The 13,760-nt window shown below is 43.3% G+C and overlaps 1 protein-coding gene across 8 annotated transcripts in view; it reads left to right on the top strand.

Annotated features, from left to right (window-relative positions):
- Rg (A kinase anchor protein rugose) overlaps positions 1-13,760 on the top strand; it is a 147,225-nt gene that overhangs the window by 25,169 nt on the left and 108,296 nt on the right. For 7 of the 8 annotated variants that reach the window (XM_078196092.1, XM_078196089.1, XM_078196088.1 and 4 more), the window contains exons 27-34: positions 175-285; positions 1,307-1,514; positions 2,261-2,599; positions 3,984-4,110; positions 4,275-4,383; positions 4,493-4,668; positions 5,515-5,789; positions 5,943-6,079. In XM_078196092.1, coding sequence (XP_078052218.1) covers positions 175-285; positions 1,307-1,514; positions 2,261-2,599; positions 3,984-4,110; positions 4,275-4,383; positions 4,493-4,668; positions 5,515-5,789; positions 5,943-6,079 — 1,482 coding nt within the window. The remainder of the gene's footprint in view (positions 1-174; positions 286-1,306; positions 1,515-2,260; positions 2,600-3,983; positions 4,111-4,274; positions 4,384-4,492; positions 4,669-5,514; positions 5,790-5,942; positions 6,080-13,760) is intronic. The other variant, XM_078196091.1, reaches the window with a different exon arrangement.

The following is a 13,760-nucleotide window of genomic DNA, read 5'->3' as shown; positions in this document are numbered from 1 at the left end:
GATCGAATTCATTTAAATAATCCAACCGCCCCCGAGAGAGATATTGTGTACCACGGTTTCGATCACCGAACAGCGTACCGAAGCATGCGATTATCCTTTTACTTTCGAGTTTCTTTTCTGATCGTTAACTTCCTCTGCTTGCATTGCTATGCGTACTAACTACTGGTTCTGAAGGGAGGTCACAGTGGTGTACCTCGGCCACGGACTATTCTCGAGGATTACGCCTCGTCAGAACCAACGCTTGGCTCTACGACAAGGCCCGAACCACTGCCACGAACTATCCAGGTAAAATTTGACTTGTAAACGGACCCGGTAAAACGATACTCTCTTATAAGACAATTATCGCCCACCGAACCCCCCTCCCCCTCAATCTCTGTCGTTTCCACTTTTGTCGCTACCCACCTTTTTGGAAGCGTTCGAAAAATAAATAAAATACTAAAACCCGTTCGCACCCGTTCTCTGCCACGAGAGCGAGAAGAAACGCAACCGGGAATTGCCCACTCGACGGCTATGCAATAATGACACAGTTTCATAAACGGTGTGCTCGCGAGCGCCTATCGGTCTCTTTCTTTTCTCTGTTTCGCCGTGTACGGTTCTTCATGGGCGTAATCTAGCTTGAGAGTCTCTAGGAAGCTTTCATTTCCTATATTTACACGTATTAGATTGACTGCGTATCATAGCGATGTTATTAACTTGCATGACGTAAGATGAGTGCGTAGCACGCGCGATCGCCATCGCGGAGTATATTATATCGTTCGATTCCCGATAGAACGTTCCCAAGACTGTTGACGATAGACGTCTTTATGGCTAGATCGTTTGTTGGAGCGGAAGCTAGGCTTTCGTTAGACGTATTCGTAGACGTACTTCCACGTAGACGTAGCCTTTTCTCCGAGTATTTTGAACCAGTCACTTTTACTCGACGCCATCTTCTTTTCTGTCACTTTCCTCTCTCTTTCTTACCCTTTTTCTCTATCTTTTTTACCCTTTTTCTCTATCTTGTTTACCCTTTCTCTCACTCTTTTTTACCCTTTCTCTCTCTCTCTCTCTCTCTCTCTCTTTCTTACCCTTTCTCTCTCTTTCTCTCACTTTCTTCCTCACTCATTTTCATCTCCGTACGTCGTCGGTCACCCAACGTCCGAACAGAAAGAGTTTATTACCTCCGCGCGACTATTGCACTAGCACCGCCAGATGTCCCCTGAATGAACAATCTCAACTCCAGATCGGTGTTTCCGCACGACCGCGAACCGAGTCGGTCCAAGGCGCGAATAGCTTTAACTGGCCCTATTTTGTGCGAATTTCCTCCCAGAGCAACGACTCCAGCGAGGAGACGGTGCACCGTAGCAACATCACCGCGGATGCAAGTCCGTCCGACGTGACCACCGACAATGAGAACAAGCACAACTCCTCCGAGGAGGCTTGGACCGACGTTAACCTGAACGAGGATGGCGATACGATACCGATCACCAATCAGAGGGAAGACCCGCGGAATATTCACAACATCGCTCATTCGCGCGGTAAGTCTTTCACACGATCTTTGTGAATTTTTCTATTGGCAATTTGTTTAGAAGCTTGTTCGTTCTAGTTTTAATAGCTGTGCAAAGTGCCGTAAGTATTATTATGGAGTTTTGATAGGGATATTGCTTAGGATTATTTGTAACTTTATACGGCAATTTTTTTATTAAGCTTTTTAGGGCAGGCGCTGGATTTTTAGGGCGAATTTTAGATTCTTTATTGTCGCCAAGGAAACGTTTATTTGGAAATTTTATGGTGAAATAAATATATTTATATCGAGGGTCTGAATAGGCCAAAGCCTCACTCTGTTCGATTGTTAACGTTTGCTATAGGATTTCTTATATTTAATAATTTTTTACACAGCAAAGATCCACGAAGATCGGTGGTTTAATTATAACATAAATCATAACTGAGTTCTGACTAGACTTGGGCATTTATGACAAAAATGATTAGCTATAGAATGTCTCGACTGACTTAAATAGCTCTAAAATTCATTAAAATTGAAATAGAGCTTCTCCACTTACAAAATTAAATGCAGAACTTAAAAAACCTTTTCACAGTATTTAATCAACACAAATTCCAAACTTCAACTCTTGAGCATCGATTGCACTAAAGCAAAATGGCATAGTTCATTCTCGTCACAAAATTCCCAATCTAAAAGCGATCTCTCGCACTTCTGCAACAAAAATCCACTGTTTCAAAACTTTAAAAAACTCTTCATTCAAACTTGACACACACGGATGCGCAGGAGACATCCAAGACAGCGAGGGCAACGTCCTGGAGCAGGAGATGCTCGGTAACGCGGAACGCGGCGAGAAACCGGCGGCGGAGATCTCCGTGGTCCGCGTGCCGGACCGATTGGTAGTGACCTCGGCGTCCCCTCGACCCGACGAGCTACCGATCAAAGGGCTGGTGGATCACCTGCCGGTGCCGACGCCGTCCCGCGAGGCCTCGTTGACGCAGAAGCTGGAAATGGCGCTCGGCTCGGTGTGCCCGCTTCTGCGCGAGATCATGGTCGACTTCGCTCCGTTCCTATCGAAAACGCTGGTCGGCTCCCACGGCCAGGAACTGCTGATGGAAGGAAAAGGTGCGTGACCCGCGGCGGCCGATCCATCGATCGATTACCACCGCGACCACGCTTTCTAATAACCCGCGATCGTCCGGCGTGATTGCCTCGCCGATCGGATCAAATGTAATCTTCCCGTCGATTAACCCTTCTGCGCTAGACTATCGAGTTTCGATAGTAAAAATTGTTACGCCGTTTTCTGGAATAATAGGGAATAATATTTTTATGTTAGTGGGATCATATTTTTATGTTAGCGAGATCATAGTTTTATATTGTTGAGATCATAGTTTTATATTGTTGAGATCGTATTTTTATAGTATTGAGACCATATCTCTATATTATTGAGACCATATTTTTATATTATTTAAATTATATTTCTATATTATTGAGCCCATATTTTTATATTATTGAGATTATATTTTTATAGTATTGAGACCATATTTTTATATTACTGAGACCATATTTTTATATTATTGAGACCATATTTTTATATTATTGAGACTATATTTTTATATTATTTATACCATATTTTTTATATTACTTATACCATATTTTTATATCATTTATACCATATTTTTATATTATTTATAGTACCATTGAAACTGCGATTATTATACCCGCCTCTAGGCTCGTTTCCACGCGCACACATTGCAATCAAAGTAAATACCATACGTCAGAGAACACATTTCGTACGTCGAATTAACATAGCGTCGAAGGGTTAAATCTCGAATATTAAACAGCGTCGCGGGAACAGATAGAGAAATATAAAACGTGTAAACGGTATAAACACGGGACATTCGAACGCGAGTTTAGATACGCGGCAGGCGCGATAAATAAAATTCCAGAAATTCCGTAATGCAGAGCGTCGCGCCGTGATTTTCGTCACTTTTGCCGGTGTTCCCTGTCTCCTCCGCCTGTCCATCCACCGTTTCGCCTCGTCCGCGGAGCGACGGTATTCAAATTAGTCAGTTTATAGTTTCGCTTAGGAAGATGGAACGCGTATCCCGGATAATCGGCTGGCATTGGTATTCCCGCGGCGGCGTCTCGCCGTCCGCGCCACTTCGCGGGACATTTTATATTCGTGGAACGTCGCGGATGACGGTCGCGGCACGTATCGATGCGCTTTATTTTCGACGAGGCTCGAAGCGATCCATTCGGAGCGTTGTTTGTAAATCACTCGTGGTACGATCCTTCCTCTCCCTTCCGCCCCCCTCCCCTCCCCTCCCCTCCCCTCTGTCCGCCCCCGCCCTTCGCCAAACAGTGTCCCCGTATATTTTACAACTGATCCTAAAGAACCGATCGTTTTGTTCCGTCCGTCTGGCGACCTTCGGGGGCCGGGCGGGCACCCCGTTTACGCCCGCAGTGCTTTTTAACGATTCCCCGTTTTCGGCGGGTTGATTGCTAGGCCTGACCACCTTCAAGAACAGCAACTCGGTCGTCGAGCTGGTGATGCTACTTTGTTCCCAAGAATGGCAGAACTCGTTGCAGAAGCACGCGGGCCTCGCGTTCATCGAGCTCATTAACGAGGGAAGGTAAGGAGAGGCTCATTACGATCGTCGTTTAGAACGACAGAGTTATAGGGCGTGCTGTTAAAACCCCGGGGACCGCCGGTGTCTCAGCGCGCCCGGCGATAACATTCCCCCCCCCCCCCCCCCCCCCCTCCCTCATAAAAGTTTACGTTTATGTTTGCGCGCAGGTTGCTGTCTCACGCGATGAAGGATCATATAGTCAGAGTGGCGAACGAGGCTGAATTCATCCTGAATCGGATGAGAGCTGACGACGTGCTGAAGCACGCCGACTTCGAGGTACACCAAGATCATTTTTTATTCTCGTTGCCAATCGATGGTTTAACGCGCGCCGATTAGTTGAACCGTTGTTTTCGGGATCATTGACGCGATGATTTTTTTCTCGCAGTCACAGTGCGCGCAGACGTTGCTCGACCGACGGGAAGAGGAGCGGATGTGCGATCATCTGATCACCGCCGCCCGCAGACGGGACAACGTGATCGCCAGCAGGCTGCTGGAGAAGGTCCGGAACATTCTGTCCAACAAACATGGCGCTTGGGGATACATGGATCCAATGGCTGCAAAGTAAGCGTCACTGTCGCGATTTAATTCTTGATAGGGCTGCCTTATCGTAGCCGGAGTTGGGCGAATTTTATTTAAAATAATAAGCAACAAATTACAAGTACCCTTTTGCAAATAATAAGTAACAAAATACAAGTACTCTTTTGCTAATTGTATGTCCTATTTAATTAGAGAAGTCGTTTAGATAATTCCTCGAGTAATTTGTTAATCGAAGTCACTTTTTAATCGAATTTAGGTGAACAGTATTTGAAATTGTAATAAGAATGAAATTGTAATTGTTATAAATAAGAAATAGGTTTCATAATATCGATTTTAATTTTATAAGTAATAATTAGTTATTTTCGTCTTTTACTCAAGTTTCTAAAAAATCAAATAATTTTCTATTTGAACACTAATTTAAATATTAATTTTAATTGTAAACATGCCCAAATCTGGCTGCAATTGCATTTCTTAGGCTCAATGATCCTATAAAACTTTATGGTGGTCCTATTCGCCCTTTGCATCACGATGTCTGCAAGCCACCTGATCCAGTTCGTAGAATAAACTGTAAACTGATTAATTAAACACATCAGTGTTTCATCTTGACATCTAATAAGGTATAAGATTATATGACATGTAATAACAAGTCTTGTCTTGTGTCTTCGAATCTGTCGTCGTTTGAACGAAGATATACGAAAATACGCATCGAATTCCTCGCGATTCGCAGACAAAAGTATACGCCTATTGGAACAGGTAACTGTAAAATCGTCCATTAAATGGCAAGACGAGTCGTAAAGCAAAGGGTTAATGGGCCGTCCGAATGAAAAAAAAAAACGTTTTATTAATGAACGTAATGCTTTTGCAACGCAGACAGGCCGAATACTGGAAGCTAGATGCTTGGGAGGATGATGCACGTAGACGCAAGCGTTTCGTGCACAATCCGCTAGGCTCGAGCCATCCCGAAGCTACGCTGAAAGCGGCCCTCGAGCACGGTGCACCCGAGGATGCGATCCTCCAAGCGCGTGAAGAGTTTCACGCGCATCTCGCAGCCTCGCGTGCACATCAGCAGCAATTGCAGTCGGCGGATCTCATGGACGACAGCGAGCTGTTGTCGGACGACAGGGACCTCGACAACGACTTGACAGGTTCGCCCTCCATTTCTTTCTCCTCCCCTCCGGTTTCGTTTCGTTTCCTTTCGTTTCGTTTTTGTTTCGAAACGGCGAACATTGCCGGCATGCCGTATTATATCGTTCGTACCCTAATACCGCCCGAGCTACAACGAGGTCGTGTTCTGTCAGGCCCGGTGAACATCAGCACGAAAGGAAAATTGATCGCGCCGAGTATCGTGGCTCCCGGAATTATCTCCGTCACGTCCACGGAACTTTACTTCGAGGTGGACGAGGACGACCCGGAGTTCAAGAAGATCGACGCTGAGGTGAGTCAGAGACACCGTCATCTATGGTCTAAACCGTGTTGAGCGTGCTGCTGACACTCGACAAAGTTTTATTCGACTTTGTAAATTTGATGGAAAAAGAAAGGGTGAAAGAAAGGTGCGATTAGTAGAGCACTGATTTTTATTCGAAATTAAAGCTTATTTCCTTACTTATGAAGTGTAAGAGATTTAAAATATTGTAATATTGTTAGTATTTTTATTTTTCTACTGTCTTGTGTTTTATTAATTTTTCTAGAAATACATAAAATATGCAGATCAGTTGCAGAAGCGTTTATTTTTCTGCTGTCAAAACGATGTCACTTCTCATGAATATTTAGTTATTTTTGTATTATAATATTTGTCTTTGTCTCTTGCTTGTCGTCAGCATTCTCAACACAATTATATTTACAATTATTTACGTATATGTATTTACAATTCTGAATATTAACAATTGTATTATTCAACGCGTTGACACCAGCACGAATGGTGTAAAATTAGTCGAGCAACGAAAGCGTAGCGTTTCAGAAAGTACGATCTTTAACCCTTTGCACCCGAGTGGCGACTCTAAAGCACCACTAGAATTGTTCTATCACTTTCCAAAATAAACTTTATACTAACAAAGTTTAAATTTAAAAAATTGTTAAAAGTAAAACTGTTGACTCTTGTGAATCAATTTCAAATGCATAAAAATACACTTTGTTGCATCAAAATGCACTTCGTTGCATACAAAAACACTTCCTTGCATAAAAATGCACTTCTTTGCATCAAAATACACTTCGTTGCATCAAATTAAAATACTATAAACCAGGAAAATTATCTCAGATTTCGCAGTTAAAATGGCTACGAGTGCAAAGGGTTAAAATTCCGTTAAACGCGTCCATTCAAACTCTCGAATTCGCGTACATTGTACGCTCGAAGACCGGCGCGCAACATTTTTTTTTCCCCCGGCGTTGCGAAAGAGAGTTTTAGAATTCGTGCCGAGCCTTTACGTTAGCCAGCTGCATATCCCTGCTCGCATTTATCACGCGTCATACGCAATCTTAATAATTAATCACTGTGCCAGTTCCTCCGCGTTTAGATACCGTCTATTACATGCATTTGGAGCAACTTGTTGCGTTCGCGAAGCTATCTCTTTGAAATATGGTGGTTCTGCAGATAATGTCACCCGGCGCTGAAATACAGGATCAACTCGTAAACAAATTGCCGGTGGCGAGAGCCGTTTTCTTGCCGGACTCTTCTTGCGAAAGAACTGTCCCCAGAGGGGCGGCCATTGAAAACGCTTCGAATAAAAATCCGCGAACTTTGCGATCGTTCTCACGCGTGATCGCTCGCGACGAAGGATGGAGATCGATTGCGCCATTAAGTTTTTAAACATTTTTTGCCACTGATTTGACGAACGACATCGGTCGAAAATGATGAGAAATGAATTAATTGTGGGAACAATTAGGGTTAAGTGGTGTTGTTTTATTCATTAGTTGGAGTTGTGTGTTTTGTTATTTTGTAGATGAGGATGAGTTTGATGTGATGAATATGGTGAATTAAATTATCTGGTATAGTGATCTAAATACCAAATTCTAGACTTATTTCATTAGTCTATGCATATTATAAAATTACAGTATTGTTATATTTGACTAAAGGACTTTTTTAGGGCGATAATCTGTTCCTATTAAGTAAATGTGTTAAATAAATTCATGTTCCTATAGCTAAAAAGAGGGACATGCTATATATTCTGAAATTATGCTTTTTTTTGATGCATTAGAAAGCGCTATAAATGAAAAAAGAGATAAAGAATTTAGCCACGAATATTTTCTTAACCCTTTGCAATCGAACGGCGACGATAAAAATTGCTACACTATTTCCAAAAGAATTTTTATATTATTAAATTGCTCTGTAGTTCATAACTAATGAAATAATAAAAACATTCTCTAAGCGCACTCTTTCAATTTTTATACATTAAATCAAAATAGTCTAATAAAAATATAATAATATGATTGCAACAAATATCTTTACTTTGATGTTAAAATAGTCCCAAGTTCAAAGGGTTAATAAATATCGTACTAAACGAAACAATAGGTGGTTCGCTTAACGAGACGCTTTCGAATAACAAAACCGAGAAAGCATTTTTATTATCGGTAAATCCAAATGGAACGTCGTTCACGACAAAGCATAGAGAAGCTGGGCCCGGCACGGAATTCGAATAAACGCGGCTCATAAGCGAGGGGAACGTGACGAAAGGTTCCACGACATTGACCCCCGCGGCACGGCTCTCCGAATTGGTTCGGACGTGTCCTTGTCTATCAGCGTCCATAATGTGGTCACGTTTCGCGAAGGTGGTCATCCTCGATGAAAAAGGAAGGAGAGGTTTACCGGGAGATAAGGGACGAGAGAGAACCGAGCGAGAGAGAGAGAGAGAGAGAGAGAGAGAGAGAGAGAACGGCTTGGAAGTACCAGAGGCCCCGATTATCATATATCGGTCGTAGATCTCGCGTTTGTATAACTAGGGAATAAAACAAACAGGGAAGGGCCCCCATGGGGTCGGCCGATCTTCAGGGTCGGCAATTATGAGCCCCCCGCGGGGCCCGGTATCTCTCTACCTAACCACTCTTCTCTCCGTCTCTGTTTCGCGTCGCGTTCCATCGCCTTCCATCGGGCCACGTACTAACCACACATCGGTGGCATAGGTGAACAGACAGCTCTCCTCAGGAATGCATTCGAACTACCATGCTTTTCCCATCTAGTAACTATCGCACGTCTCCTAGCGCTGGCATCCTGTTTATGCGTCACCGGACGATTCAATGCGGACAGATGGACCGGTAATCGTCATAGAATACACCGCGAATACGCCGCGCCGCGTGTCTTGCGAAACCGATTCGTAAAACATGAGAAAATTAAACGACGAAACTTACCGTCCTCCTCCTCCTCCCCCTCCTCCTCCTTCTTCTTCTACACCGTCAATCGACGCTCATTAGCATCTTCGATGCCGAGGACACAGCTGTACCTTGGTTTTCGTACATTCTTTCCTCACTGTTTATTTTCCGCAACCTCTGTTTTATTTGCATCCTGTTGGCTTTTTTCCTAGCAAATTGAAAATTTCAAGTTCTTCAATTCTTATTTCATGTTTTTACGAACGGTATTATTGTCATATAGTGATCGAGTGTCGTAATTTACAGGATTCTATAGTGGATGCGATTTTTATATGCTCTGTTATCGTGACTGTTATTATACTTTATACAGAAACGAAGTCGTTTTAGTCGAAGTCTAAATTGTTTAGAATTGTTTGTCAATATTCGGACAGTAGATGTTGTCGCGATGCTAGTATTATTAAACTATTATCTATCTTCCATACTATATACTATTATAATATACTAGATAATAGTATACAATATTTGCTATACTGTATTATATAATATATGTTATACTGTAGTATACAATATATGCTATATTATAATATACAATATACGCTATACTATAGTGTACTATATATAATATATTAGATAATAGTATAAAATATATGCTATGTTGTAGTATACAGTATATGCTATGATATAGTATACAACATACATTAAGCTATAGTATACTATATATAATATACTAGATAATATTATAAAATATATGCTATGCTATACTATACAATATATACCATATTATAGTATACAATATACATTATGCTACAGTATACTACATATATACAATATACTATACACTACGTACTATACAATATATACTATTATAATAGTTATATTACCCATCCAATTCGACGTTATCCACGGCGACACGTGTTCCTCAATTACAAGCCAACATTAAATCCGCGATTCCCCTTAACAATATCGAACATTCTCGGAACAATCGCCGAACGATAGGCCGAAAGTACAGCCGGTCCAATGAACGTATCGAACGCGGGTCTAAAGTACCATCGGAACGAGCTCGGAGCGCGATAGCCGGACGACCGAGAGGAAGGCCCCGACGATTCCCAAAGCCGTTCACCCGATCCGAATCGTCCCCGGGTCGGAAATTCTAGCTCGTAGAAATTCGGCCGTGTCCACCTGTCGTCTCCGATTCATCTCGGGCTGGCCGTGAATAGGAGCACGAGCTCGTTCGGCCTCTTAATTGGAATCCTTTTTAAACAGAAACGGTGAACGCACCTGGGACCGTTTCGTTGGGGATAGCCTGGCGGAGCGAGGCAAGATGAACAGTGATAAAAAGGGAGAAAAGAGGAAGGAGCATGCGAGGACGGAGACGGGCGAGTGGGAAAGAGAGAGAGAGAGGGAGAGATAAAGAGGGGGAGAGAGATAGCGTAGCCGAGAGAGAAGTAAACGGAGGGACTAGTCGGTTCACGATCGAGACACGCTCATTAGTCGAGGATGTCCCGAGGGTAGGCGGGAGGCTTCGTCGAATTCGTAGGCGATGGATCACTCGATAGTCGAGCCGAGACTTAAGCGATCGTAATGCGCGGCCGTGGAGGAAGGCTACGTCGGGAGTCCGGGAGTGGCCCCAGGCCAGGGACTGCATATCGGTGAACTCTCTTGCCGCCCCCTTCTGCCTCCCTGCCTCCCTGCCTCCCCCCGCGCCGTCTCTCTCTCTCTCTCTCCCCTCCTCCGATCGCGTCGATTCGTCCCCCCACCCCGGGCCCACGGCTTTTATAATGGTCCGGGCAAACGTATTTATCGTGATTTATTGTTTACACGGGTCTCCTTTCTCTCCGGCTGGCCGCGGTCGCTCCCCCTCCCCCCCGCCTCGTACCCTCCTCCCTCCCCGGTCTCTCTTTCAACGGGTTTCTGCGCTAGAGATAGAGGATGCACACCGTGCGATTACGTCCGAGGTAAATTATTGATCGTCCGCGCGGAACATTAATATCTAAAACAAATAATGGACTGTTATACGGTCGCCCGCGTGCCCCCCTCCCCGCGTCCGGTGTCTACCCACAATCGAACGCTCCATTGATGCCTTCTTGTTCTTCTCTCCTTTTCAATCTCGTCGCGGCTCTTTGCGATTTCGTTCCCCCGACATTTCCCCGCCTGTCGTCGTGTGCCCCCAAACGAGATCTCTCCGCTCCGCACGGTGTCCACGCTTTACCTTCGTCGATGTTCCTCGCGGAACGGTGTCCCTTGATAAATCTGCACCGCGAGCATTAATCAAGCTTGTCCGCGACCACGGACGAACCATCAATAACTCAATGACTGCGACCCTGTAATTTCCCTCTTTCCCGAATTCGCTCTTCGAGTGGTCGTTTTCTGTTGGTCGGGGCTTAGGCGTGTCGCTCGAATAATGACGGCGATGTTGCCGGTGATTGTTTTTTGGTAGCGTTGAGTTATTGTTTGCGCGTGGACGGACGGAAGCTCGGAGAAGATCGTTCCTTCGTTAATCGTTACGATGGGTTGGCGACGGTAACGTCTATTAGTTCATTTGCTTATTAATTCGGTAAATTTTATATTCGTTTGTTTATTAATTCGTTAGATTTTATATTCACTCGCTTATTAGTTCATAACATTTTAATTCCTTAAATCTTAATTCATTAAATTTTAACTCATTTGCTTATTGATTCATAAAGTTTTAATTCCTTAAATTTTAATCCATTTGCTTATTAATTTATTCAATTTTAATTCATTCGCTTATTGACTCATAAAATTTTAATTCGCCAAATTTTAATTCATTTGCTTATTAATTCATTAAATATTAATGAATGAAACGCATAAAATATACAAGGTGTTCATCTACCGATGTCAGCCTGTTCTGAGCGAAAATAATAAAGCAATTGCCGTGTAAACATAGGTTGAACGACGCTCCATTAGGAAATTATGAAATTACAAATTATTTTTAATAAAACGCTTCGACGCCTAAGGCTGCACATTATCTTCTTACTTCTACTCGTAAAATATGCCGGCGTCATTGGACCGAAGAAAACCTAGTACACTTTACTCTGATAGAGCAGTTATTCCCCGACATTGTATCACTTTGCATATTATCCAAATCGTCAGCTATTACTTTCGAAGTTGTAAACGCCGGCAAGTCGCAGCCAGGCGATTCGAGGAAACTCGCTCCGTGCGCGGAAGGGTTGCGCCCGGTAATAACCAAGCCGAAGTATCCGCGGTTGTTCAGTTCCAGCGGAATCATTAAGTCATTTTCTGAACGACGATACCCGCACGTGTCCCCGCGACGTTCGTTGCGCAATAGAATGCTAATTTTCGCCTATTAGATCGAGTCGTGCCACGTTCACGACACGTTGCCAGCGACCGTCGCCGATATGTGTTCGTTCGTTGAAATCGGTACGTTTCGCGGGCGGTTATTAAGTCGCTTTACTTTGTTCGTACGGGTCCCTGGTTCGTGGCTGCTCGCGTGCTCTTCGTGAGAGCGCGGAGCCTAGTCCCCCTGCCCCCCCCCCCCCCATCCACCGCGGTAATTGCCGTGCTTTCAGAACACGCAACGATACTCTCTCGTTACGCAGGTACGCCCGGCATCCGTTCGACTTTGTAAGAAACGCTCGCCCCGTTTCGGTTTTAAGTGCGCCTCGACCCGTGATTTTCTCGTCAAATCTCCGAATCCAGACGGTAACCGTTCTCAACAGTTCATCGGCTCGGCCGATTTTTCGCTGCCGATCAAATTATTCATCCGCGGGAACTCTTTCCAGCTGCGCGAATTCCCGAGCGGCGTTTACGTGAGAGACGAGCGAATTTTATTCCAACTAACTGCGAAATTTATTCTAACTGCGAAATTTGAGCTTTTTTTGGTGTATATAGTATTCGCGATTTTTTAGTTTATTTTTATCACGTCGATTTGAGAACTTTTTATAATGGAAGTTGATGCGAGTGCAACATTTCTGGAAAATTAGTTTGAGAATTCGAAGCTCTACTATTGGGCGAAGGTTGATAAAAATTTCAGAGCTGCACTTGGAACCTCTATTTGTTAGCGTAATATAAGCAGTACTTTGTTTCATTTAATTATTGTTATTACCTTAATCTTGTGAGGCTTGTATGACAGACTGACAACATCGACCCGTCCTTATTGGAAAATCATATGGAAGAGTACAATTTTGTATATTATATGCAAAATACATTAGATGTAATTTTGAGGTCTTCGATATTAAGTTCAGCTAAAAAAGAGCTCAAACAAAATCCTGCATAGTACTTATAGCATAAAAAGTGCATAAGAATCACATACTTCAAGGCTTTCTCACAACTTTATCAACAATAAATTAAAAATCCAGTAACTGAAGTTATGTCTAGCAGTCTTCCTTTCTCGAAAGAAGGATGATCAAAGATAAGACTGGGAACGAACGTCTTCATTTCAATGGACAAACAACGTCAGGGCTGACAGATCCGTTTAGGTATATCCAGGAGTCGCATGAAAAGGTATAAAACTTGCAAAAAGCTTTGGACATGCGAGAAACAGCCTTGAGGCCTTCGAAAGGAGGTGCAGGAATACGGCAATAACCAATGGAGTCGAAAACAACTCAGGAAGAATAACTGAATCGAAGACAACGTTCGTAATATAAATCTTATAAATTACATTAACCCTTTGCACTCCTGTCGAGTTTGAGTCGATATAATTTTCTATCTCAGAAGCTCCATTCTCGAGCCACGCTCGACATTATTTCATGTCCAAATATCAAACACAATACTTGACCCCTTGCACTATAATACCGAGCCAGACAAAGATTCCATGCAAGATCGAGTAAAAATTGAATATT

The sequence above is a fragment of the Augochlora pura genome, chromosome 2 (assembly GCF_028453695.1).
Source record: "Augochlora pura isolate Apur16 chromosome 2, APUR_v2.2.1, whole genome shotgun sequence".
Taxonomy (NCBI): Eukaryota; Metazoa; Arthropoda; class Insecta; order Hymenoptera; family Halictidae; genus Augochlora; species Augochlora pura.
The sequence above is the reverse complement of the archived record's forward strand: the minus strand, read 5'-3'. Positions and strand labels throughout refer to the sequence as shown.